Below are 21,833 nucleotides of genomic sequence, written 5' to 3'. Positions count from 1 at the left end.
GTGCTGGACTTATCGTGTTGGAGCAGTTAGGTAGCCCCGCTGCCAGGCCAGGACGTATCAATTGACAACGGTGACTCGATTGTCGCATAGGACGAGATCATCGTGTTATGGAGCTACCACGAAGCTTAGAACAACGTCCGGGAAGGCTTCAATTGGGAATCATATTGTTGCGTATTCTTGGAAACCGAAGATTATCCTTCTCAGCAATTTCTCTACCGTGCTTCAATATGGCGCATGTGGCATTGAATCTGTTGAGTATATGGCTGCAGTGAACACGCATAGTAGCGCATCTCATACTGTTGTGACTGCTGCAAAGGCTCATTATCATAAGACCAGAGCTTCTCGAATGGAGGTTGGGTTTTAGTTGGGAGATGGTCTGATGGATAAATTGACAACAATATAGCGAAGAGGGGATGTTGGTGGCCGCTGGCGTGATTCTAGCCCGAGGCATTTAAAATACCACCCCATTCCTAGAACACGTGCTCTGTAAGTTACCTACTGTCTTTTTGCTCTTCATGTAAAGTTCATTGCAATATATTTCGTGGATCATGAAATGTTGATCTCGATACAAATGTATGGATCACAATCTAAAAGACACCTGCCTATAATACCTCCAGCCTTCAAAACGCCGCCAAACACCAAACACTGATAAGAATAAAACACAAATAACAATACAAGAAGGTAACTTAGGCAAACCGTCCTATGCAGCCCATTCAACAACCTCCAGAGCGCACATCACGAGTACAAGGGTTGAAGGAAGGATCCTGCTCTGGTCAGTAGCTGGTTTTAGAAAGTGTGTTGGATCGTACTTACCAGACGACGTAGCTTTGAAACAGTAGTTTCGACATGGCACCCACATAGACGTTGTTAATCTGGCAGATTTGCGCCAGTTGTAGTGCGGAGGGTGCTCCAGTGAGCAAAAAACAAACAATGATAAAAATGGGGTCATCCACAATGCTCACAGGGACGTATTTGGCTAGCAGCGCGAGGAACGGCGCCATGATAATCGTAGGTAGCAACATACGAGCCAAGAGTGAGGCAATGATCAGCTTCTTTTCCTCCCCCGAGTCCTCGCTATCTTCAAGTGCTTCCTGAGGAATTGTGTTGCGTTCAAGATTGGCTCCCAGTACTACGAGGATCAGAGGAACCGCCACTTGACCGTTCTGGCTAATTGCACGAGTCACAGAATTTCGAATGAACGTGCCGTCGTCGAAGAATAGTCGTTGAAGAGTCGGCACGGAAGCCACAATGATCGCAACCAACATCGCCCAAAGCGGAGGGTTCATGAAGTCCCAAACTCCACTCAAGAATCTCTGGCCAAAATTGGAGGTCTTTGATAGCCACTTTTGAACACTGGGTGGGAGCCGGCCGTACAATGCACCCGTTGCCCTTGCCCATCCATTGGCGATGCGGATCCTGAGGCGAAAAACAGAATTCTTTAGCCGCGATACAGGTCCCTGTTTCGAAGGGTGATCTGAAGGGCTCACTTCCACGTTCGGGAAGTATAGGATATCGCCTCGAGAATCTTGTCGAGGGAGGAACGGCCCGCTGGGTGGCGGCCCAAGCAACGGGGTTTGGTCTTCAGTATGTTCATTCTCGGGATGCGGTAATTTCGTGTATGAGTAAGAGCGCGCGTTTACTGGCGTTGCCTCTCCGGAATGGAACTCCTCAGAACCATCGTGTGAGCCAGCGTGGGCCTCAGTCAAACCATCGGAGGAGTCCCTCGTCCTTATCAAGGGCTCATCCGGATCGACCTGTTCCGGGTTATCAGTGTACCGCTCCTGGCCTTGCGCGACTCGAGTTTCTCCATCTTCGCTTTGGGCCTCTTCAAGATACCTCTCCCGCGGGGCGAGAAGGACGCGATATCCCCAACTCCAGCGCACAAGTTGACCGAGCTGCTGGAAGATAAGCAGATATAAAATACCCCGCGCTGCGACCTCATCATCGTTGTCGTTGGGGATTCGATCCCAATGCAGGCCGCTTAGCGTCTGGGAAAGAGATACGACGAGCGAGATGGGAAGCGAGTTAGAATTTCCGAAAACCTATATGCGAAATCCGTCAGAAAAGTGTGATGCATATATTATATCAACAAAGACTAACCGCCATGGCTGCCACAAAATTGGCCGGCCGTTTCTTGAATCGAAAGCATCGCGAGACCACGAAAGCGCAGAAATATGAGACAGCGGTCTGGACGATGAAAATCAGTGGGATGATGGCGAGATCCGTAAGCTTCTCCGCAGTGAGTTGAGAGCCAAGTTTGGTGAAGACTGCGCGTAAAAACTTGAATGAGAAAGGCCTCCACTATCGATGGGGGTATCACCTACTCAAGCACGGAGTGAACAAGGCGACGTTGAGATTTGCAACGAACTTCTGGGCGTCGGCATCGAACATGCCCACCCTAGCCGCGATATAACCTGGAAGACTGACGCAGACGACCTCAAGCACAGCTTCGAAGACAAGGAGCACGAGGTGCAGAAAGGGAGGGTGGTTTGAATGAGCACCGGCAGCACCCTGCAAAATGCCCAGGTTGGCGCCCACCTGGGTTTGGGCCACAAACTGGCGCGTGGTCAACGACTGGGCATTCTGAAAAGATCGGGGCGACGTGAAAAAGGCCATCGACGGCGGGGTAGAAGTTGTTCTATTCAGTTACTAGAGCGTAGGGGTCAGCAGAAGGCAGATGAAAAGAGCAATGGTGAACCGATGGCGGATGATGGGTGGACTTGATAATTAAGTCCCAAGGGAATGGCTGGCGATAAGGTTAGAGATGGAAAGTGGAACCTACCACCTCAGGAGGCAATAATGCTCAAAGGAACCTGGCTGGATTTGGATCGATATGAAAGGGAGATGATGGGTTGAAAGAGAAGGGATGAAGAGTGTTGAAGAAGGTTCAACAAGTGACTGAAAGATTATTATTACCGCTCTGAGCATCATGATTAACCTGCCGGTCAGCCCTAGAGACTGAGAGAGCGCTTCAAGTTCTGGCCCTTCGCTGGCAGAAGTTCAGTTGCCATGATTTCATGCTCGATTGAGAGCCGCTGATAGGCTGCGCTAGTCCTCGCCAAGCGCTTCCGTTCAACAGTCAAACACATTGACAAGAAGCTCCTTCAGGATTCACGCCACCGTCCTTGAGCTATATCTCTCTCATCATGGCTCTACAGATGTGCTGGAAAGGCTAGGTTCTAATAACACCTGCTATAGTGAAGAGAAATCCAGAAGTCAATTGAATCCATAGGTACCTGTTACCTAGCTACGTGCAAAGGCAAAGGCAAGCAGCATGCTTGGCAACCATCACGTCACCATCGATCAGACTTGGCAGCCACAAGGGAAGACGTCGGGATCGGAGCATGTATCTCTTGCCTTTATCTTTGACTCTTTGTCCCTTGGGTGAGACGAAAATAATCATGTCGAGGTACCTGAACGACCGAGTGAAGGATCACTCCATTCAGTAGTCTTCAGGGGAAGATGGGGCAACTATCATCTGGCGTGGAAGTGGTACGAACTATCTGCTATATCCCGGTCATTATCAGGCAGCTGATATAGAGCTTGAGCTCAGCAATTCATCATCGATAATATGAGCTTTGCTCTTCAGGGTACATACCGTAAACAAGTCCTCGCCACATCTTGTCAATCTTCATCGCAATCGGCCAAGCTTCTTCTGTCTGTCCGCGCGTTTCAACCTAATGAAGATGTCATGATCGGCAATTATAACCAAACAAACTGAGCACAGCCACAGGACACAGGACAGACTCTGGCCGATGATCCAATGAGATGAAGAAAGAATAACAGAAAATAAACAATGGCACGGCACTTGGGGATACAAAAGTACGATGGTAGTAATCCGCAGTAGTAAGTACTCTGCAGAACTGCGTGATATTCAATAGAAATCCGGGGAAAGGGGCTTGCTTATATGTACGACCAAATATTGATTTAGCTTTACCCATGGGTTCTAGTTTTCGAAATAGATGATGAGTATGAAGGCTTTGTCTAGAGTGTCATAACATAGTCAGGTACTCCTAATGAACATCCTATAACCCCATCACTACATATGGGGTAGATGAATGTCGCAGACTCGCAGCCCGAATACCCTGGACTAACTAGATACCCGGAGCCTGAGGAAGCTTGCCAAGTATCACGGTTCCCATTCTTAGGGCACGGCCGAAGAGTGTGGCTTGTTACGGTTACGGAGTATGCTGAGAGACGGCATCGGCTGCGTTTGCCACAGAGCTGTGAGTGGATACAGACTACAGAGGAGCACCTGGAGAGCCGAATCGACATCTAAATCGGGCAACAATACTTGACTCTTCCTCTCAGGCATCAAGAATAATAATAATACGGACCGGGATTGTCATCGAGGCTTATCTTCCGTCCCGATGCAATAGGCCAGTGGACAGATGGGCAGGGCTGTCTTCATTCTTGTTTCATCTCGAATGAAACAGCATTGGGCCGCATCAAGGATCAGATTGGTGTGATTGCAGGCCTCTGTCGAGCAACCTTGGGTTGAAACCAGTTGTTAAGGTGGATGAAATCATGGATTGAAAAAAGTGTGTGACGAAATGATGCAAGCTCTGGGCTGGTGGACGTTCGGCCGTTAGAATCGACAACATCTGTCTGGGGTGGCGAAGCTGGTGATTGGCTGGTGTTAACAGCCGCCAGACATGCGAAATGGGAGCTGATAACCAAAGGAGCTTTTTTCTAGTACGTATGGGTTAATATATTGAGATTAATATATACGCACAGTGCCCCCCCTCAGGGCACCAGGGCTTTTGAACAGCGTCGTTTCCCACATTGGATTATCCATTATTCCCCGCTGTCCCCCACAGAACTGCCAGCCAGCCAGTTTTCTGCTCAAATACACTTCAAAAACAGGGAATTCCGGCAGCGGAAGGAAAAAGAAAAGAAACAACGCAGTTTCAGCGTCAGTACCGGTCCCTTGGATCCTACTCAAACTACACACACACTTTCTCTCTTGCGTGCTGCTTCAGTGCTGCTGAGTTTCTTCGCGAAGACGGCTCAGTCCCGAAAGTTGACCCAAGGTTCAGCCCCGCGTTGCCTTCCCTCACCCCGTCTGGACACTTGACTCTCTCGAAAACTCGCTGGAACATTTGTACCTTCACCTTCACTCCTCACCTTCCGCTTAGCAACCCGCTCGCTTCCCTATTTTCATCGGCCTTGTTTTCCGATCGAGCCGATACCCCTCCTCTGCCACATCCAGCCCCTCCACCTCATGTCCTCGGGCCGCTGAGTGTTGTGAGACGATCCGAAGGCTCTGGAGAACGTGCTCCGGGTATTCCGCATACCGATCCCTTTTGATCGCCTGCTACACCCTCTCGCCGACCATGAGCGCTGAACACGATTTCGCGGTGGAGAACCCACCGATCTCTCCTCAGTCCGACGGCGACCCTGTCCCTATCACTCCTGACGACGAAGCTTCCCCTCCGATCACCAAATCGATACCCTCCCTGCGCCCGACTGCCGACAATGCGTCCGGCATCACCCCATCTTCTACACATTTGGGTCAGGTCAATGCTGCTCGCCACGGGGGCGGCGCTACCGCACGCCCGCAGGCGTCAATGAGCAGTGCGAGCCAGGATATTTTGGCGAAAATGAAAGCTTTTCAGCTCTCAAGACAGGGTGCTCCTCCCCCCAGCTTAGCCCCGTCTGTCTCTACTGGCCAGATTCCGACGGGTGGTTCGCAGTCAGGCTCAATGTCACCATCAGTGATGAATGGTCCGCTGGCTGGTGCGATGGCGGGGCGGCTTCCTCCGCAACATCGACCGGGTCCGAAGAATTGGTCCTCGGCTCCGACTGTTGCTGGTGCGTCTCCTGGGGCTGGCTCGCCAAAGGGCCTGGCGGCGAAACGTATGAAACCTGGCCTTAAGCTTTCGGATGCTACAGGGCCGAATGACGCATCCCCTGGAGGTCAATCACCTGCCCCTGGCCCAGGTGGAGGCACGGAATCAGCTTTCAGTAGGTATTCAGAGTACATTGACACCAAGTCTGGGACCTTGAGATTCAAGAACAAAGCTGTTCTTCACGGAGGCGGTATCGAATTCTCTTCAGGTCAAAGTTTCAACATCTCACTGGATGAAGTCGATCGTTTGGATGAGCTAGGCAAGGGTAATTATGGAACCGTCTACAAAGTTCGGCATAGCCGGCCGCACATGCGAAAACCGGGTCAAGGCTTGAGTGGAATCGTCAGTCGGCCAGCCGATGACTCGGATACAGATGGGACTCCGACACTAAAGGCCCAAGATAGCTTGACCGGCGCTGTCATGGCTATGAAAGAAATACGTCTCGAGTTGGACGAGAACAAGTTCGCACAAATTATCATGGAATTGGATATTTTACATCGATGTGTGTCGCCGTTCATAATCGATTTCTATGGTGCTTTCTTCCAGGAGGGCGCTGTCTACATTTGTGTCGAATTCATGGATGGCGGCTCTATCGACAAACTTTATGATGAAGGCATACCTGAGAACATTCTTCGAAAGATGGCGCTCTCGACAGTGATGGGACTTAAAACCCTCAAAGACGACCATAACATCATCCACCGAGATGTAAAACCTACTAATATCCTTGTCAATTCGCGGGGGCAGATCAAAATCTGTGACTTTGGCGTCAGCGGAAACCTGGTGGCTAGTATCGCAAGGACGAACATTGGCTGCCAAAGTTACATGGCACCTGAGCGAATTGCTGGAGGTGGAGTGCAGCAGCCAGGGGCCACTGGAGGTGGTACCTATAGTGTCCAGAGTGACATTTGGAGTCTGGGGTTGTCCATTATCGAATGTGCCATTGGCAGATATCCATATCCCCCGGAGACCTTTAACAACATCTTCAGCCAACTGCATGTGAGTAGTCCGAATTTATACCATTTGATTTGACTGACAATACTCTTCCAGGCCATTGTACATGGCGATCCTCCTTCTCTTCCCGACGACTACTCTGAGGACGCACACTCCTTCGTCAACGCGTGTCTTGATAAAAACCCTAAGAACCGTCCCTCATATAGCATGCTCCTCCGACATCCGTGGCTTTCCTCTCTCATGCAACCTCCCGCTGAACCCAGCGACAACGATGTACAAACCTTGTCCCTCGCCGATGGGGCCTCCGGCGAAGGTGCTCCTTTGGTTACCGACGACCAAGAAGTGGCGGACTGGGTCAAAGAAAGGCTGGCAAGACGTCAAAATGGGCTTCACAAGGATGCAGATAAACCAGCGCTGCACGCGGTCGCATTAGATGCTGTGCCTGGGAGCCCACTTCTCGATGATACTTCGCTTCCTGCTCAGTCAGAGTAGCCTGTACTTCACTTTTCTTTTTCACGATCATATCAGGACACATAGCACTATCTATACATCTGCTTGCCTTGTTTTTCTTCTCCTTCAGCCATACCCCTGTCTGCTATTCCCGCGCATTCCTCGAACCTAAGAACTGCTGGCGCTGGCGCCATCAAGGCAGACGTCTGGCTTCTTGTTACCGTCTTGTCGGAATTGGGTCAGCGCTAATGTGTTACGTGTATGGATGGAATCCCTGAGGTTACCTACTTTCAACATGTTCCCAATATCTGTGTTCTTAACACAGCCTTTACTATTCGAAGGCGGCCCCATGTACTGTACCCAGAGCTTTTCTACTACAATAGAGAGCATTCTAGCTTGTGCAGCAACAGGTTTTATTCATCCTGCGTCTCGCGTAACAACTCATGGGGTGGATTGAAGGTAGACACGAATGCTTAGCAATCAATGTATGAGTGATGCTGAGTAATGAGCAGGCCTGGAATCCCTGCTCACAAAAAGCAACAGCAAGAGGCAAAAAGCTTAGGTAGCGGTGCAATTGGTCGCTTCAGCCCGGAATGGATACTTCAGCAGTAGAAGAGGCATAAATTGTCTCGTCGTATAGTCGTTCGTAGAACCAGTAACCAGTAGTAATACAGTAGTAACTACCTAGTTGGTGCGTCGGATTACTGATCGCGGCGACCAGTGCACGATAGCGTCATCCCGACCGCAGCTCACACCTCTCCGGCTTCCCCGCCAGCTTTTTTCTGCTCCAATCCTCTGGCCTGCTTCCCTCCCCTCTCTTAGTCCTTAGGTGCTTCCTCATAACCCTCCTCCATGCTTTTTCGCTCCTCCTCTCGGCCACTTACTGCCCAACCGTCGAGAATTCGGCTTACACGTTCGACTTCGGTTCATCAGTCCTTAATTGCTCGACCCTCTCGAGCATACGGAGGTTACGGTCCTACTACAGCTGCCAATCGAGGCTCCATCAACCGGGCTCTGAAAAGAAGCATCCTGGATCCTGCATTGACTCCCGCTACATCGCGTCTTGCTTCCCTTACTCGACACTTTTCCTTTACGTCGCCCACCGCGGATTCGAACAATATGCCTCCCGTTCAGACTCAGCAGTATGACTATATTGTGCTCGGTGGTGGAAGTGGTGGAAGCGGCAGTGGACGAAGAGCTGCTGGTTGGTACGGTGCAAAGACGTTGATTGTTGAGAGTGGGCGTGCTGGCGGTACTTGCGTCAATGTCGGGTATGTTCGGTTTGGACCTGTCGAATGATCATAACCGCTGATTGAGCTTGTTCAGTTGTGTGCCCAAAAAGATGACATGGAACTTTGCCTCTATCACCGAGGCTGTCGAAGCCGGCCGCCACTACGGTTATGACCTACCCCATAATGTCAACGTTGATTATACGCATTTCAAGAAGCTCCGTGATGCTTCGATTGAGCGTTTGAACGGTATTTACGAGCGGAACTGGGGTAAAGAAGGTATTGACCTTGTGCACGGCCGGGCTCGCTTTGTTGAGTCAAAGACCATCGAGGTCACTTCTCACGACGGCACCACTACCCGTTATACCGCGCCGCACATCCTGATCGCAACCGGTGGCCGGCCCAGCATCCCAGACATCAAGGGCGCCGAGCACGGTATTACCAGCGATGGCTTCTTCGAGATCGAAGAGCTGCCCCCCAAGATTGCTGTTGTCGGTGCCGGATACATTGCCGTTGAGCTGGCAGGTGTTTTGGGCACCGTCGGCGTCGATACAAACATGTTCATTCGCGGCGAGACCTTCCTACGCAAGTTCGACCCTATGATCCAAAAGACCATGACCGATCGGTACGAGTCTATCGGAATCAAGGTCCACAAGAAGCATCCCGGTATCAAGGAGGTCCAGCTCATCCGCGACGGTAAGGGTAAGGACAAGCTTCTCAAGCTGATCAACAACGATGGTTCGGAGCTGGAAGTCAACGAGCTTCTCTGGGCTATTGGTCGTGTTCCCGAAGTAGAAGATCTGCGCCTCGACGTCCCGGGTGTGAAGCTGAATGAAAGCGGCCACGTCGTTGTCGACGAGTACCAGAATAGCAGCGTCGACGGCATCTACGCTATCGGCGATGTCACCGGCCAAGCTGAGCTAACACCAGGTGAGCTCTTCTTTCTACCGCACCTTTTGAATCTAAAATAAAAACTAACTTACACAGTCGCCATCGCCGCCGGCCGTCAACTCGGTAGCCGCCTTTTCGGCGGCGCCGAATTTAAAACCGCAAAACTGTCCTACGACAATATCCCCAGTGTCGTGTTCTCCCACCCAGAAGTCGGCACGATCGGCCTCACAGAGCCACAAGCCCGCGAGCGATTCGGCGACGAGAACGTCAAGGTGTACCATACCAAGTTCACGGCTATGTACTACACCATCTTCCCCGCCGATGAGAAGGCGAAGAACCCGACAGAGTTTAAGATCGTTGTTGCGGGGCCCGAGGAGAAGGTTGTTGGGTTGCATATTCTGGGTCTTGGTGTTGGGGAGATGTTGCAGGGATTTGGGGTTGCGGTTAAAATGGGGGCTACGAAAAAGGATTTCGATGCCTGCGTTGCTATTCATCCGACGAGTGCGGAGGAGTTGGTTACCTTGCGGTAGTTCCAAATATTTACTGACTCGTCAAGAAAGTCTCATAAATGTTGGAAATTCAAGTAAATATCGGGTATCTTGTAACTGGCGCTGTATGATGACAATGGGATAATAAAATGAAAGACAGTAAATGGAAGAATGTAGTTGTGTGCTGAGATAGAATCTCGCAGACTGATGGCCTGGATTGAAGGCACGTCATAGTAAGTTCTTTACTCGTATGGAGGATGCTGATTTGGTATCACATCGCAAGGCAGCTTATATCATGGCACAATGCACATGGCTTCCGAATGCTCGTCAGAACCAGCTGACCGACGAACAGAATGATAAAACATACCACGAGGGCCTGCATCCTGCATGAACGATCGAAGTTCCGTGTCCAAGATGCATGAGCAAGTAGCTGTTCACTGATATGGTTGTCTAGACGAATGGTCATAAGAGTGCCTGCTAGCAGTATCATGTCATTGTTACCGAGACAATGCATGAAGCCGAATCCGTCAAACAAAAATTTGTCACACTGCCGCGTCTGCATCTCAGCTTGTGTGACAATAGCCCCAAGTTCCCCAGAGACTCAAATCCCGACGCTTGTGAGATAGGTTCGTGCGACCATCGCTCCGTGATCAGCTGGATGGCGCGCTTGGGGGTGAGAGGGCGCTGTCGTTGTATGAAAGGAAGCGTGGCGATAAAGAATGTATTCCTCCAGCGAAGGTTTCTAGATGCATACTCCGAGCTGGGATATGTGGTCGATAATCCTGACCCCGCTCGGAAGGTTCATCGATTGCTGTAGGGGTGTATAGTACGGCGGATATGGAGTCTGGGGTTTCGGACGGCGATATGGGAGGATTGGGTCTTGATTTCTCCCTATTGTTTTGTTGCTTCGATTTACAATAGGCGGATCACACCGCCGTTTGAAATGACCGCAGCAGAAGGTGCGGCGGCGGATCATGATCTAGTTAACGCACACCATGACAGCGAATGAGATCAGACAGAAGCAGAGCGGAAGATAGACTTTGCGGTCGCCCGAGGGCTCAGGGTCGGAGGAGCTTGGAAGGGCGGAAGAGACGGTGACGAGAGAGAGGGTGGCGGGAGACGAAGCGCGGGAGATGCAGGTACTATGAGAGCGTGAGGAGGACTTGGACTTGGGAGCCATGACGGCTTCTTCTCGCTTGTATTAAGGAATGTGCTTGTAGGTAATCTCAGTGCATGATCAGACTGACTGGCTAGGTGTTAATGAGAGGAGAGCAGGGAAAGACAAAGAAAGAGAAGGAGTTTCCAGGTTGTTGAGAGTTGAGAGTCGAGAGAGGGGGGGAGTGAACAAGGCGGGGGCCGGGGGTCCCCATCGGGTGCCTGACTGTTGGTCAACTGGCCAATCACCGCTATCTCCCTCGTCACTCCCCCAACAATTCCCTTAGTGGTAGGTAGGTAGGTAGGCTGACAGGGTCACGTGAAAAAAAGACAGCTTCAGGCAGAAAGAGTCTCGGGTTCGACTCCTGCAGCGACCGAAGAAGAAATTATGATTTCGATTTTCGGTGCCCCAGGCCCCCCAGCGGCCCACGGGCCATCGGCGTTGATATCCGCATTAGTTTGGCTCGAGGTCAAGTCTGTGATTCATCATTCATCACATGGGCTCCAATCTTGCTCGGTCAGGCGCCTATTCTTAGCATTTTAGTACGGTTCTGTGATCCAAAGCCTCAGAGACAAAGCCAAAGATAGGCAAGACAGATGGTTTGGATGTGAGTCACTGGTCTGCACTATTGAATGATGAATCCAGGAGTATTCCGTGGTTTTCGTGAGAGATTCAGTCAAAAGAGAGGGAGCTGAGCTGGAGGGCTGAAAATAAAGACCTTGCGAGGGGAGGCTCGGTTGAGTCTCCGACCGAGCAGGCGGCGCAGGCAGGCACAGTATCTCCCTGACGCTGCACCTGACAGACAGCCTACTACTACTGGTACTACTAGGACTCCTACAGGCTGACTCTCAACCATCCTTATCTGTGGACTCGCCCAATTTTTGCCAGGCCACTAGTGAGAATTGGCTGAGACAATCCAATCTCTGCTGAGGGCTCTCTTTTTGATGAAATCACGATGTTCGTATTCTGGTCTGACCGCGTAAGTGCGAAGCAGCTGGTTGCGTTAGTCAGTTACCTCAATGTTGTCAAGCTGACTTCATCCAGGACTTCCAAGACGTATGCGACACTTTTCTTACACGATCAGCAGTAAATCAGCAGTCGCTCCCGTCCTAGCTGCAGTCTGACAGGCTGAGAGCAGAGCCTTGGTGGAACCGAACGATGGGGTGCGCAGATTTCTACCGTGCACGAGCAAATCCCTCTCTCCACGACAAGCGCTCCCGCTAAACCACGCTACTTTACAGTAGCTTTTCTTTACGGCGCCAAACCTGAAACTAGGCTGCTAACTGATTGGCTACAGTCTTGATAATGATGAGGCGAGCATAATGTGACCCTGGGTTCGAGTCAGAGCAGTGTTTGTCTGCTGTAGACTCTGTATACGGCTCGAATTGCCACAATGCATGAATGGGCTGGGCTGGTTCTTTGTTCAGCTTCAGCTTCGAATTCTCCGGGCTCGTGGAAACTAGCCACTTCTGCTCGGCATAAGCGACTGCTTTAAGACTAAGATTCTTAGCGCTTCCCCGGGATGGGTCAGAGATCCGCCCGACTTGTGGTCGTTTCCACTCACTCGAATCCACTCACAGATGAACGCTCGCCTAAAATGTATTCAAAACTCCAAATGCTCAGAGAAATGATGTCTTACACTACTGGGCCTGACTCCCGCGAGACATCGTTCCTTCAATCAGAGTTCCCGGCTGCTCCAGCCTCCGCGCATTGTGACCACTGACCTCTCGGCGTTCAGTCACAGTCTAGTCTAGTGCCACTTGTTGCCGCTGCACGAGTTCATTCACACCCCAAGATGCAACCAGGGGTACAGCTGCTTCGCCTCCAATGATGTTGCATGCCCCAAATGACTTGATATTGCCTTCACTGACGGCCCGAGAGGGGTCTTTGCTGGTGGTTGGACGTATCATTCGACCATTGTTTCTCAGTGGACGTATTTATAGTACCTGATCCCCAGGCGGCTGAAAAGTCTCTCGGATAGATTCACACCATCTCCCCACCTGTCTTTGCCGTAGCAACACTTTTTTAAGTTCTCGTCTTGTCTCTCACTTTGATCAGTTTTGCTTTTTCCCCATCATTATTCTGGGGCAGACTTTCGTTTCGGTCACGCCAATTCGAAGCTTACTTCCAAAACCAATTCATAAATAGACGGCGCATCCCCGCTACTTTCTCCTCCCACACTCACTTGATCAAGAGAGACATCGCCTAGAAGTCAACCATGTATCTCAAACACACTGCCGCACTGGCATCAGTGCTTTCGCTCGCTGCTGCCCAGACATGGACTGACTGCAACCCCCTCGAGAGTATGTGTTTCCCATCCAACTGTGTTTGTCGAAAGTCCACGGCTAACGCAGTGTAACAGAAACTTGCAAACCCAACCCAGGCTTGAATAGCAAGATTTTCACTTCTGACTTCACCCAGGGTGATTCCGCCCTCGATGGTTGGATCAACGTCAATGGCGCTCTCAACTTTGGTCCTGATGGTGCCGAGTTCACTGTTGCCAAGAGGGGCGATTCACCTACCATTGAGACTGATTTCTTCTTCTTCTTTGGTAAGGCTGAGGTTGTGTTCAGGGCTGCCCCTGGTGTCGGCATTGTCAGCAGCATTGTCCTCGAGTCCGACGTTCTAGACGAGGTTGACTGGGTAAGCTTCCATGATTGCTTTTTCTTGTTTCCACTGTGACCGGAGAATTCCACGACCATCTGCATCTGCATATGTCCACGCGAGCAACGGGCTAACCGCATTTGTGTCGTACAGGAAACGCTCGGTGGTGACAACGCTCAAATCCAGACCAACTACTTTGGAAAGGGTGACACCTCTAGCTACGACCGTGGCACTTTCGAGGCTGTTGGCGATCCCCAGGGCACCTTCCACACCTACACCATCGATTGGTCGCCCGAGGCTATCAGCTGGATCATTGACGGTGCCGTCGTCCGCACCCTGCCCTACGCTGAGGCCCAGGGTGGAAGCCGCTTCCCTCAAACCCCTATGCGCTTGAGACTCGGTATCTGGGCGGGTGGTGATCCTGACAACGCCCCAGGCACCATTGAATGGGCTGGCGGTGAGACCGACTTCAACGCCGCTCCCTTCACCATGTACGTCAAGTCGGTCCACATTGAGAACACCTACCCCGGCTCTCAGTACACCTACTCCGACAACTCGGGCTCCTGGGAGAGCATCCAGATCGACGATTCCAAGCCTCAGCCCCCTCCTTCTTCTTCCACCACCAAGTCTACCACCACTACCTCCACCCGCACCACCACTTCGTCCACCAGCTCTGAGACTGAGACTGAAACCGAAACCGAGACATCTACCACCGAGACTGAGGCTGAGACTGAGACCTCTACGGAGACGTCCACCGCGACCTCCACCAACAGCCCCAGCTCCGAGCCTGCCTCCCCCACTGCCACAGAGACCGAATCCGAGTCTTCTGGCCCTGAGGAGACCCAGAGTCCTACCCCTACCTCCGACGAGTCCAACGAGGAGCCCGAGGACCCGGAGTTCACTGGCGCCGCTTCGTCTCTGACTGGCTCCGCCACTGGCCTTCTCACCGTTCTCGGAATGCTCACTGCCATGCTGCAGCTGTAAATTGACTGCTTTTGGATTATTTTATTTCCCGGCGCGCTTTTGGTCCTTTTTCCTAAATTGAGCGCAGTGCATAGACGAAACTCAATGTAATATGGATTCATTGAATGTTTGAGTATGGATACTACCAAGCGAGCGATGCAATGGGGCCGTAGCTTCTGCTTTTGTTTTTGCCATTTTTTTCACTATATCCCGTGTGCTTTCTGCTTTACGACTTGGTGGCTTTTTTTTTACCTTTCAGTCCTGTATGTTTGACATGACCTATTTGTGATCCGAGGCTTAGATGCCGTTATGATAACTACTATTGGTTCTTGAAACCTGACAATAATATGAGAACATCTTGAATTCATTGTTCACTCCTTATGCTGTGCTGTATCCATGTTGAACCCCTCAATGCTCGAAATTGAAACATAAGTACTCCAAAAGTAATAATTGGCAGATTCTGTACCTGTTAAATAAACGCCTATGTCTCCACCTCAGGGGCTTCATGGGTATCGTGTCTCATTCTGCATCTTGATCATTGGCAGTGTGTCGGTTGTATATTAAATCGCGTCGTTCTTCCTTGGACGAAGAGATTGCTGCAGCTGCTTGGACAGATCCTTGGCTAATTTAGCAATAAGGGGGTGATGGGTTGTGGCCTTGTGGAAGATCTGTGAGAGCGTAAGTTTGGCCAATGTGTCGTCGCCATTTTGAGGCTGCCCGCCGTCTCGCGCACGAAGAAATGAAGGAAGTGGAACATTAGGCAGAATTATAGCATCAGCAAAGTGTCTGAGGCGGGTTGACGAGTCTTTGACCTCGGACGATGGAGACGAGGAAGAACGAGTGGTTTCGCGGCCCACGATACTCTCGATTGACTCAAGGTGGTCGTCGAGCGTGGCAAGATCGGCCACGAGTGAGTCCGCCCTGGACCGCATGCGTGCCATGAGTTGGTCGACGTATTGCTCGCGGCGAAGTATTTGAGTCGATAAGCGGGCATCGTGCGCCACGGAGGATCGTGAGGCGGTCGATGCATGTTTCGGTTTCACCTCACCTGCAGCGATGAGGCTTTCGACGGCTGATTGGAGGTCGACCTTGAGAGAATCAAACTTCCATGCAGCGATGCGGATAGCACGCCAGCAGCTCTCAAATTCTAGATCGAGCTCATGTTTAGTGCCCGGATGGGCGTGCTTCAGATCCCTTTCGACAATGCGGAGTTGAGACTCTGTTTGTTTCAAAGAGCCGTTAAGTGGAGCTATCTCATGCAGGGTTGCGTTGAACAAGATTTCCAGACGTGTTTGAGACGATATGACAGCTTCAGGCGGGGCTGATTGGCTGTCTTTGCGGGGGCTGTATGTGTGGTGATACTGGAAGATGCAACTAGCAGGGTAGAGTGTCGAGAAAGGGCCTATAGAGCACAAGGATTGACATTGCTGCACGACTTCAGGAAGAACGAGCAAATGAGAGATTGCTGCAACAAGGATGATGTTAAGTAGGATTCGGACTGGAAATTCAAGTCGCCGTACACGGGATTGTGTTTGAGCTTTCGGTGTCATGGTCAAATGGGTGTGTCGCTCTGGCACATCGGAGGATGGCTTCGCGATAGTTGGCTCGGCAGATGTTTGGGGTTTCCGCCTGAGATACGGGATGTGCTGCTTCATTCGCACATTGGGCGCGATCCAGGATTTTTCGGCGATTGGTGTCTCATATATCGAGGGCATAATCAACTCAGGTCCCGACATGGACGAGGTAGAAGCGGTAATCATCGACTCCGATCCATGGTTGTTCTCGGGATCCGAGGCTATTTGCGAGGTCTTGAACTCCTCATGTTGATCTCTTTCTGCATAAACGGAAGCCACCACCCAGGATTCGCCCAAGGCTGAAGCCGACATTTTGCTAAATCGCCTCGGGGCGATCTAGCTCTGACGCCTTGATAGCAACTCGTGGTTACCTTGAGTGCAGATGAACAAACTCGGCTGCAAGCACAAGTACATCAGTATCGGCAAGAGCAACAGTATAAGCCAGAGAAGGGTAGATCTTGAAGAACGCGAGATGCTGTATAGAGATTGTGTTGATCGGGCGTGGCGGGGAAGAAAACAATGGCCTACCCGCGGGTTGGATGACGCTATACCGGATCGAGCTAGCTCTCGAAATCCTGCAGATCGAACAATCTGCGACGCCGACATGTTGGGAGGCCGACCTTGCGACCGAGAGCAGGCCGAGTCAACAACAAGCCAACATGCGTCGAATAGTATCGCCTTTGCTACGACACTCGTCCCCGCTCAAAAAACCTACACGCTACCAATACCCGTCGGCAAGAGCTCAATGGCTCTCATCAACTGTTCGACGACCATGCTCACGATGCTCTGACCAAGAACCACCGGAGCGATCCGCAGACCAGCAAACTACCCCCTCAGCAGACTACCGAGCATTAGGAACCTCTCAAGATCTTTTTACCACCTCTACCTACAGTCCCGGTTCGCCGCTCTTTCTCCCGAACGGAACACACATCATCAACAGGCTTATTTCCTTCCTCCGCACACAATACCTTCAATACGGATTCCGCGAAGTTCTAACGCCAACAATTTACAAACAATCGCTTTGGGAGGTCTCTGGCCACTGGCAAAACTATAAAGACGACATGTACGAGGTTCGCGGCCGGGGCGCCTCTGGAGATACAGCTGGAGAGTTAGGGGAGGACGAGTCGTACGGGCTGAAGCCGATGAACTGCCCGGGGCACTGTCTGTTGTTCAAGTCACAAAATCACTCGTACCGAGAACTCCCTATACGATATGCTGATTTCAGCCCACTCCATCGAAATGAGATTTCCGGCGCACTGAGCGGTCTCACGCGCGTCCGGCGATTTCACCAAGACGACGGCCATATCTTCTGTCGACCACAGCAGATTGGGGGCGAGATAAAATCAGCGCTTGGGTTTGTTGACTTGGTGATGACCACATTTGGATTAGGGCCGTACAGGTTAGTTCTCTCGACAAGGCCTGAGGCGGACTTTATTGGCGATCTTCAACTCTGGGAGAGTGCAGAGGCGCAGCTCCGGGAAGCTTTAGACCAGACGGGGAAGGAGTGGGCGATTAATGAAGGTGACGGTGCATTTTACGGACCCAAGATCGACATTCAGCTTCAGGACAAGGCTGGCAAGTATCATCAGCTGTCTACTATCCAGCTCGATATGAATCTGCCTCAGCGATTTGAACTTGAATACCAGGTCGCCGAAGGAGAGGAGGACTACAACCCAGCCACACCCGGAAGAGCAAGACCTGTGCTGATTCACCGGGCGAATTTTGGTTCCCTAGAGCGTTTTCTCGCGTTGCTTATCGAGCAATATTCCGGCCGCTGGCCTTTCTGGTTGTCTCCGCGACAGGGCATTATCTTAACTGTCAACCAGGATGAGGCTGTGGTTGAGAAGGCGCATGAAGCAGCAGCGAAGATCTCAGGATTTAAAACTCTTGATCAAAGTGTGGTGGGCGGAGTAATACCCCAACCTCTATCAGCCGTGGACTCCACGTTCTTGATTGATGTCGACGCAGGTAGTCAGACGCTGGGCAAGAAAATCCAACGGGCAAAGCAGATGAAGTACAATCTCATCTTCATTCTCGGGCCCAGAGATCTAGCCGAATCTCGGCTTACAGTCGACATTACCGGTCAGCTGCAGAGCAAGCCTGACCGCACTGCCCAGACGCTGCGGGAAGTGCTAGCCAAACGGGTCGGAGAAAAACCCCTGCAGAACCCCCGAGCCATCCCGATGGCTGTTGACGACGTTCATGATTTGTTGGTGCAGATGGAGAGGCACTTTGTATGATACTCCAGATGGTTGTCTTTGTATAGTAGAGCAAGCTCCTTAGCGATAGAGTAATTTGTGCAGTGTACGATAGAAATCAATCGGAGACGGGCCGAGTGGTCGATCTGAGGTCCGGGGGTGTTGAAGTGTGAAGGTTTTGTGAAGGACCACCAACCAAACAAAAGATCCATCGCGAAGCTTCAACCGGCGAGGGTCCCCAATGAGTCCCGGATATTCCCAACAATAATCATCATCATCTCCCTTCCGCCACGATAATGTCGATGGCTCGATGCGAGGTCGAGGTCCATCGTAAGATCGCTGATTCGCCTTCCACCACTTCTACAGTGGTTGTTGCCCACTTTCTCCCCACTCTTTCCAGTCCCAGCCTCGAAGCCGTCAGTCCTCCAGCTGCTCCCCCGCCTTGAAGGCTCAGCTAGTTCTGCTGCTGAGCCCCCGATGAGGAGAATGCAACTGTCATAATTTGGGTGCTGCTGCCGTTTCGTGCTTTTAGGTTTATTGGCCTCGCGAGTTTTCGGAGGACAGAGCCTCCGATAGTTATTATCTGCTCAGGGACTCGTCGGTGACACACTCTCCCCTCTTCTTCTGTTTTTCGTCTTCATGGCGATCTCAACGGCCTCTTCATGGTCAGAGAAGCCAAATCCTCGGGCATGGCCGACGTGCCCTTGAAGGCTAATCCTTCCCGAAAGAGCGCCTTTTCGTGCGAAGGTTGTCGCAAACGCAAAGTGGGTTTTCCTCCTCTTTTATGTCCTGCTACGTATCTGCCTGCTCGGATTCTTTCCGAAGTGCCTTTCATCCTTGCTGACCGGCATTTTCTCGCTTAGGTGAAATGCAACGGAGCCAGCCCATCCTGTTCGCGATGTGCAGCACGGGGCACCCCATGCGTCTATACCCTGTGAGTCGCACAGTTTGAGGGGTCCTTTTGAAACCTTCATCTGCTCTTCTTCTGCGTCGCCGTTGGTTATATGTGCAATTATTATGCACCTCATACTTGAGCACTCGGCCATTCCCTGGATCACTAGCTGACGCCTTTTCTGCAGAGCTCCCACCTTGTCCTATACCAAGCAGCTAGAGACGCGTGTGGCACAATTAGAAAATGATCTGGCAGAACTGCGCAGCCGGCAAACCTCTGACTCCGCCCGGGGAACCCCGTCCTCCGCGGCATCAGCAGAGGAAGGTAGCTCGAACTCTAGGACCTTGAGTCGCAAAGAGGAGGATGTGCGCGATGAACAGGATCTTTCGAGAGACTTTGAGGGACTTAAAGTCGAACACGATGGGCGCATATCCTTTCATGGGCCGACAAGTTTATTCCAACTTCCGAGCGGTGCATTGAACCCGACTGCATCGGGCTTGCAGCTTGCTATGCAAGTTGGGGACCGCAAAGAAAGACTTGTTAAGAATGCATGGCGCGAGAGAGCGATTGAGCAAATGGCTACCATGCCTGTACGTTCTTTTTCTAATATCGTCATGGAGTTCCTCTGTTGGCTAATAGTATGTCTTACAGGAACCCTTCCAATACCTCCTCGATTCTCACTGGTGTTGGATCCAGCCACTATTCAACTTTGTCTACAGACCCGCATTTACCCGTACGCAACGTTTTTTTCTGTGACTTTTCATATTCATCATTGACATATATTTTTAGGTGACCTGAAACTCAACGGTCCTTATTTCTCCGATGCCCTGCTCAATGCGGTGCTCTCCCACTCGGTACGGTGGTGCAAATCTGAACCGCGTATTGCCGCCATCCTTGAGTCCTATGAAGGGGGCGCAGTTTTCTCGCACCGTGCGGTGACAGGGCTTTATGATTCGCTCAAGGATGGCTATGTGGGTATACCGACTATTCAAACACTGCTGCTACTTAGTGCACGCGAGTGTGGACACGGAAACCGAACCCAAGCGTGGTTATATAGCGGAATGGCGTTTCGAATGCTTGATGATTTAGGTATCACGATCGACAGTCGCAAGTACTCAGACTCTGCTCAGCTAAGCGACGAAGATATCGAGATCCGAAACCGTCTTTTTTGGAGTTGTTACTTCTGGGATAAGATGATGTCTTTGTACTTCGGCAGGTCTCCGACACTACAGAGCTCACAAGGGTGTCCTCCAAGGACAATATTGGATGACACATCCGAACTAGAGCCATGGACGCCTCACGGAGTTGTCTTCCCTGACGGCTCCCATTATCCGCCTACTCAGGCCCACTCTACTTCTTGCTTCGTAGAGATGTGCGGGTTGATGGAGATTCTCAACCAAGTCTTGATTCATATCTACGACCATAACCGTCAAATCTCAGAAGCTGAGTTTCACACTTGCGTGCGTGAACAGTCCCGCAATTTGAGTGGATGGTGGGACGAGTTGCCGGAGCATCTGAAGCTTATCCCAACAGAATTGCCCCCATACTCGCCTCCGAGTCACATCGTAACTCTGAAGTATATTCTGCGCAGAACTAGCGTCGTTGACATATGCTGACTGTTACATTATAGTTGTGTCTACCACACCATAAATATCCTTACTCATCGACCAGTGCTCTGTTCGAAATGGAGCAGAGAATCCTATGACAAGAGCCATTTGGTCCACTGCATGACATCCGCAACTGCTATTCTCTCCATCCTCGGAATGTACCGTCGCACCTTTGGTGATAGCCATATCGTACTATCAATCGCATATAGCGTGTACACAGCCGCGTCGATATTCCTCTTGGAGATACAGGCACTCAAGTATGCGGCGCAGGGCACATTGGACAAGCTGAATGTTTGCATATTTGTCCTAGAGCGAGTTAGGATCTCCAGCCCTGGTATGTTTAGCGAAATAAGCGCCCCATATCTAGGCTACATGCTGATTCTCCTTTTCCCCCTACAGTAATTACCACGGCAGTAAGCCTCATATACCAGGAAATCCAACGCCTCCAAGTCGACCATAACATTGTTCTATCCATATCTTTACATCAAGACGTAACTCAGCCCCAAGAATCATCACATCCCTCTCCACCAGAGCATCGCTCTCCGGCCGACAAAGCACCCATAAGCCTCCAACCGACCTCGCATCACATCAACACACACCAGAGAACGACATCTTCAATATCATCAGCAGGCATCAACTTAGCACCTTCCACAGATCCGCTCTACCCATTTCCAATGCAAGCACCGGGGTATGAACCCACTCATTCCAGTTATCAGGGAATCGCATTGCCCCAACATCTCGGGGGGTTACCGGATGCCATGATGTCCCTGGATAACCCGGCTGCTTATGAGATTACACCAGAAGTGTTCGAGGCCTTCTCGTACGCTGAACCTATTAGCACCAACATGACACCTGCCGAGGGATACGATTGGGTTGGTCGGAGTGGGTAATCGGGAGTGATCCTCGTAAAGATCTAGGCAAAGCGTGTATCAAAGGGGTATTTGAACATATAACAAATCCAGTACTATAGATAGCTAA

At 51.1% G+C, this 21,833-nt stretch overlaps 7 protein-coding genes across 7 annotated transcripts; 5 read left to right on the top strand and 2 right to left on the bottom strand.

Annotated features, from left to right (window-relative positions):
- Positions 1-449: 449 nt before the first annotated feature.
- Positions 450-2,650, bottom strand: BJY04DRAFT_190473 (Auxin Efflux Carrier superfamily). Its single transcript, XM_073711507.1, has 3 exons — positions 2,101-2,650; positions 814-2,042; positions 450-764 (listed from the first exon to the last, which is right to left on the bottom strand). Exons 1-3 carry the CDS (start codon positions 2,104-2,106, stop codon positions 701-703), a joined length of 1,299 nt encoding a protein of 432 aa, XP_073570767.1. The 5' UTR covers positions 2,107-2,650; the 3' UTR covers positions 450-700.
- Positions 2,651-5,219: 2,569 nt separating this feature from the next.
- Positions 5,220-7,358, top strand: pbs2 (mitogen-activated protein kinase kinase PBS2). Its single transcript, XM_073720870.1, has 2 exons — positions 5,220-6,848; positions 6,900-7,358. Exons 1-2 carry the CDS (start codon positions 5,337-5,339, stop codon positions 7,293-7,295), a joined length of 1,908 nt encoding a protein of 635 aa, XP_073570766.1. The 5' UTR covers positions 5,220-5,336; the 3' UTR covers positions 7,296-7,358.
- Positions 7,359-8,028: 670 nt separating this feature from the next.
- glr1 (glutathione-disulfide reductase GLR1) lies at positions 8,029-10,136 on the top strand. Its single transcript, XM_073720869.1, has 3 exons — positions 8,029-8,524; positions 8,580-9,412; positions 9,470-10,136. The coding sequence occupies exons 1-3, from the start codon at positions 8,106-8,108 to the stop codon at positions 9,901-9,903; spliced, it is 1,686 nt and encodes a 561-aa protein (XP_073570765.1). The 5' UTR covers positions 8,029-8,105; the 3' UTR covers positions 9,904-10,136.
- A 2,852-nt stretch (positions 10,137-12,988) lies between these two features.
- BJY04DRAFT_68864 (glycoside hydrolase family 16 protein) lies at positions 12,989-14,954 on the top strand. Its single transcript, XM_073720871.1, has 3 exons — positions 12,989-13,320; positions 13,380-13,660; positions 13,775-14,954. The coding sequence occupies exons 1-3, from the start codon at positions 13,236-13,238 to the stop codon at positions 14,603-14,605; spliced, it is 1,197 nt and encodes a 398-aa protein (XP_073570764.1). The 5' UTR covers positions 12,989-13,235; the 3' UTR covers positions 14,606-14,954.
- Positions 14,888-16,704, bottom strand: BJY04DRAFT_190444 (uncharacterized protein). Its single transcript, XM_073711506.1, has one exon. It carries the CDS (start codon positions 16,468-16,470, stop codon positions 15,145-15,147), a length of 1,326 nt encoding a protein of 441 aa, XP_073570763.1. The 5' UTR covers positions 16,471-16,704; the 3' UTR covers positions 14,888-15,144.
- Positions 16,705-16,738: 34 nt separating this feature from the next.
- Positions 16,739-18,768, top strand: BJY04DRAFT_68675 (threonine--tRNA ligase MST1). The gene has a single exon (XM_073720868.1). The coding sequence runs from the start codon at positions 16,818-16,820 to the stop codon at positions 18,396-18,398; it is 1,581 nt and encodes a 526-aa protein (XP_073570762.1). The 5' UTR covers positions 16,739-16,817; the 3' UTR covers positions 18,399-18,768.
- BJY04DRAFT_68659 (putative C6 transcription factor) lies at positions 18,709-21,826 on the top strand. Its single transcript, XM_073720867.1, has 7 exons — positions 18,709-19,120; positions 19,220-19,290; positions 19,436-19,838; positions 19,900-19,981; positions 20,038-20,824; positions 20,879-21,189; positions 21,255-21,826. The coding sequence occupies exons 1-7, from the start codon at positions 19,019-19,021 to the stop codon at positions 21,743-21,745; spliced, it is 2,247 nt and encodes a 748-aa protein (XP_073570761.1). The 5' UTR covers positions 18,709-19,018; the 3' UTR covers positions 21,746-21,826.
- The last annotated feature ends 7 nt before the right edge of the window (positions 21,827-21,833 follow it).

Source organism: Aspergillus karnatakaensis (assembly GCF_047715665.1).
Source record: "Aspergillus karnatakaensis strain CBS 102800 unplaced genomic scaffold BJY04scaffold_27, whole genome shotgun sequence".
NCBI lineage: Eukaryota > Fungi > Ascomycota > Eurotiomycetes > Eurotiales > Aspergillaceae > Aspergillus > Aspergillus karnatakaensis.
The sequence above is the reverse complement of the archived record's forward strand: the minus strand, read 5'-3'. Positions and strand labels throughout refer to the sequence as shown.

Excerpts from the sequence above, each read along its gene's own strand:
- BJY04DRAFT_190444 (XM_073711506.1), bottom strand. The coding sequence starts at position 16,470 with ATGTCGGCTTCAGCCTTGGGCGAATCCTGGGTGGTGGCTTCCGTTTAT.
- BJY04DRAFT_68864 (XM_073720871.1), top strand. The coding sequence starts at position 13,236 with ATGTATCTCAAACACACTGCCGCACTGGCATCAGTGCTTTCGCTCGCT. Across the intron at positions 13,321-13,379 it reads TGACTGCAACCCCCTCGAGA|AAACTTGCAAACCCAACCCA; the intron begins GTATGTGTTTCC and ends GCAGTGTAACAG. Across the intron at positions 13,661-13,774 it reads TTCTAGACGAGGTTGACTGG|GAAACGCTCGGTGGTGACAA; the intron begins GTAAGCTTCCAT and ends TGTGTCGTACAG.
- BJY04DRAFT_68675 (XM_073720868.1), top strand. The coding sequence starts at position 16,818 with ATGCGTCGAATAGTATCGCCTTTGCTACGACACTCGTCCCCGCTCAAA.
- glr1 (XM_073720869.1), top strand. The coding sequence starts at position 8,106 with ATGCTTTTTCGCTCCTCCTCTCGGCCACTTACTGCCCAACCGTCGAGA. Across the intron at positions 8,525-8,579 it reads GGTACTTGCGTCAATGTCGG|TTGTGTGCCCAAAAAGATGA; the intron begins GTATGTTCGGTT and ends GAGCTTGTTCAG. Across the intron at positions 9,413-9,469 it reads CCAAGCTGAGCTAACACCAG|TCGCCATCGCCGCCGGCCGT; the intron begins GTGAGCTCTTCT and ends TAACTTACACAG.
- BJY04DRAFT_68659 (XM_073720867.1), top strand. The coding sequence starts at position 19,019 with ATGGTCAGAGAAGCCAAATCCTCGGGCATGGCCGACGTGCCCTTGAAG. Across the intron at positions 19,291-19,435 it reads ACCCCATGCGTCTATACCCT|AGCTCCCACCTTGTCCTATA; the intron begins GTGAGTCGCACA and ends CCTTTTCTGCAG. Across the intron at positions 21,190-21,254 it reads AGTTAGGATCTCCAGCCCTG|TAATTACCACGGCAGTAAGC; the intron begins GTATGTTTAGCG and ends TTCCCCCTACAG.
- BJY04DRAFT_190473 (XM_073711507.1), bottom strand. Across the intron at positions 765-813 it reads TTTCAAAGCTACGTCGTCTG|GATCCTTCCTTCAACCCTTG; the intron begins GTAAGTACGATC and ends TGACCAGAGCAG.
- pbs2 (XM_073720870.1), top strand. The coding sequence starts at position 5,337 with ATGAGCGCTGAACACGATTTCGCGGTGGAGAACCCACCGATCTCTCCT. Across the intron at positions 6,849-6,899 it reads ACATCTTCAGCCAACTGCAT|GCCATTGTACATGGCGATCC; the intron begins GTGAGTAGTCCG and ends ATACTCTTCCAG.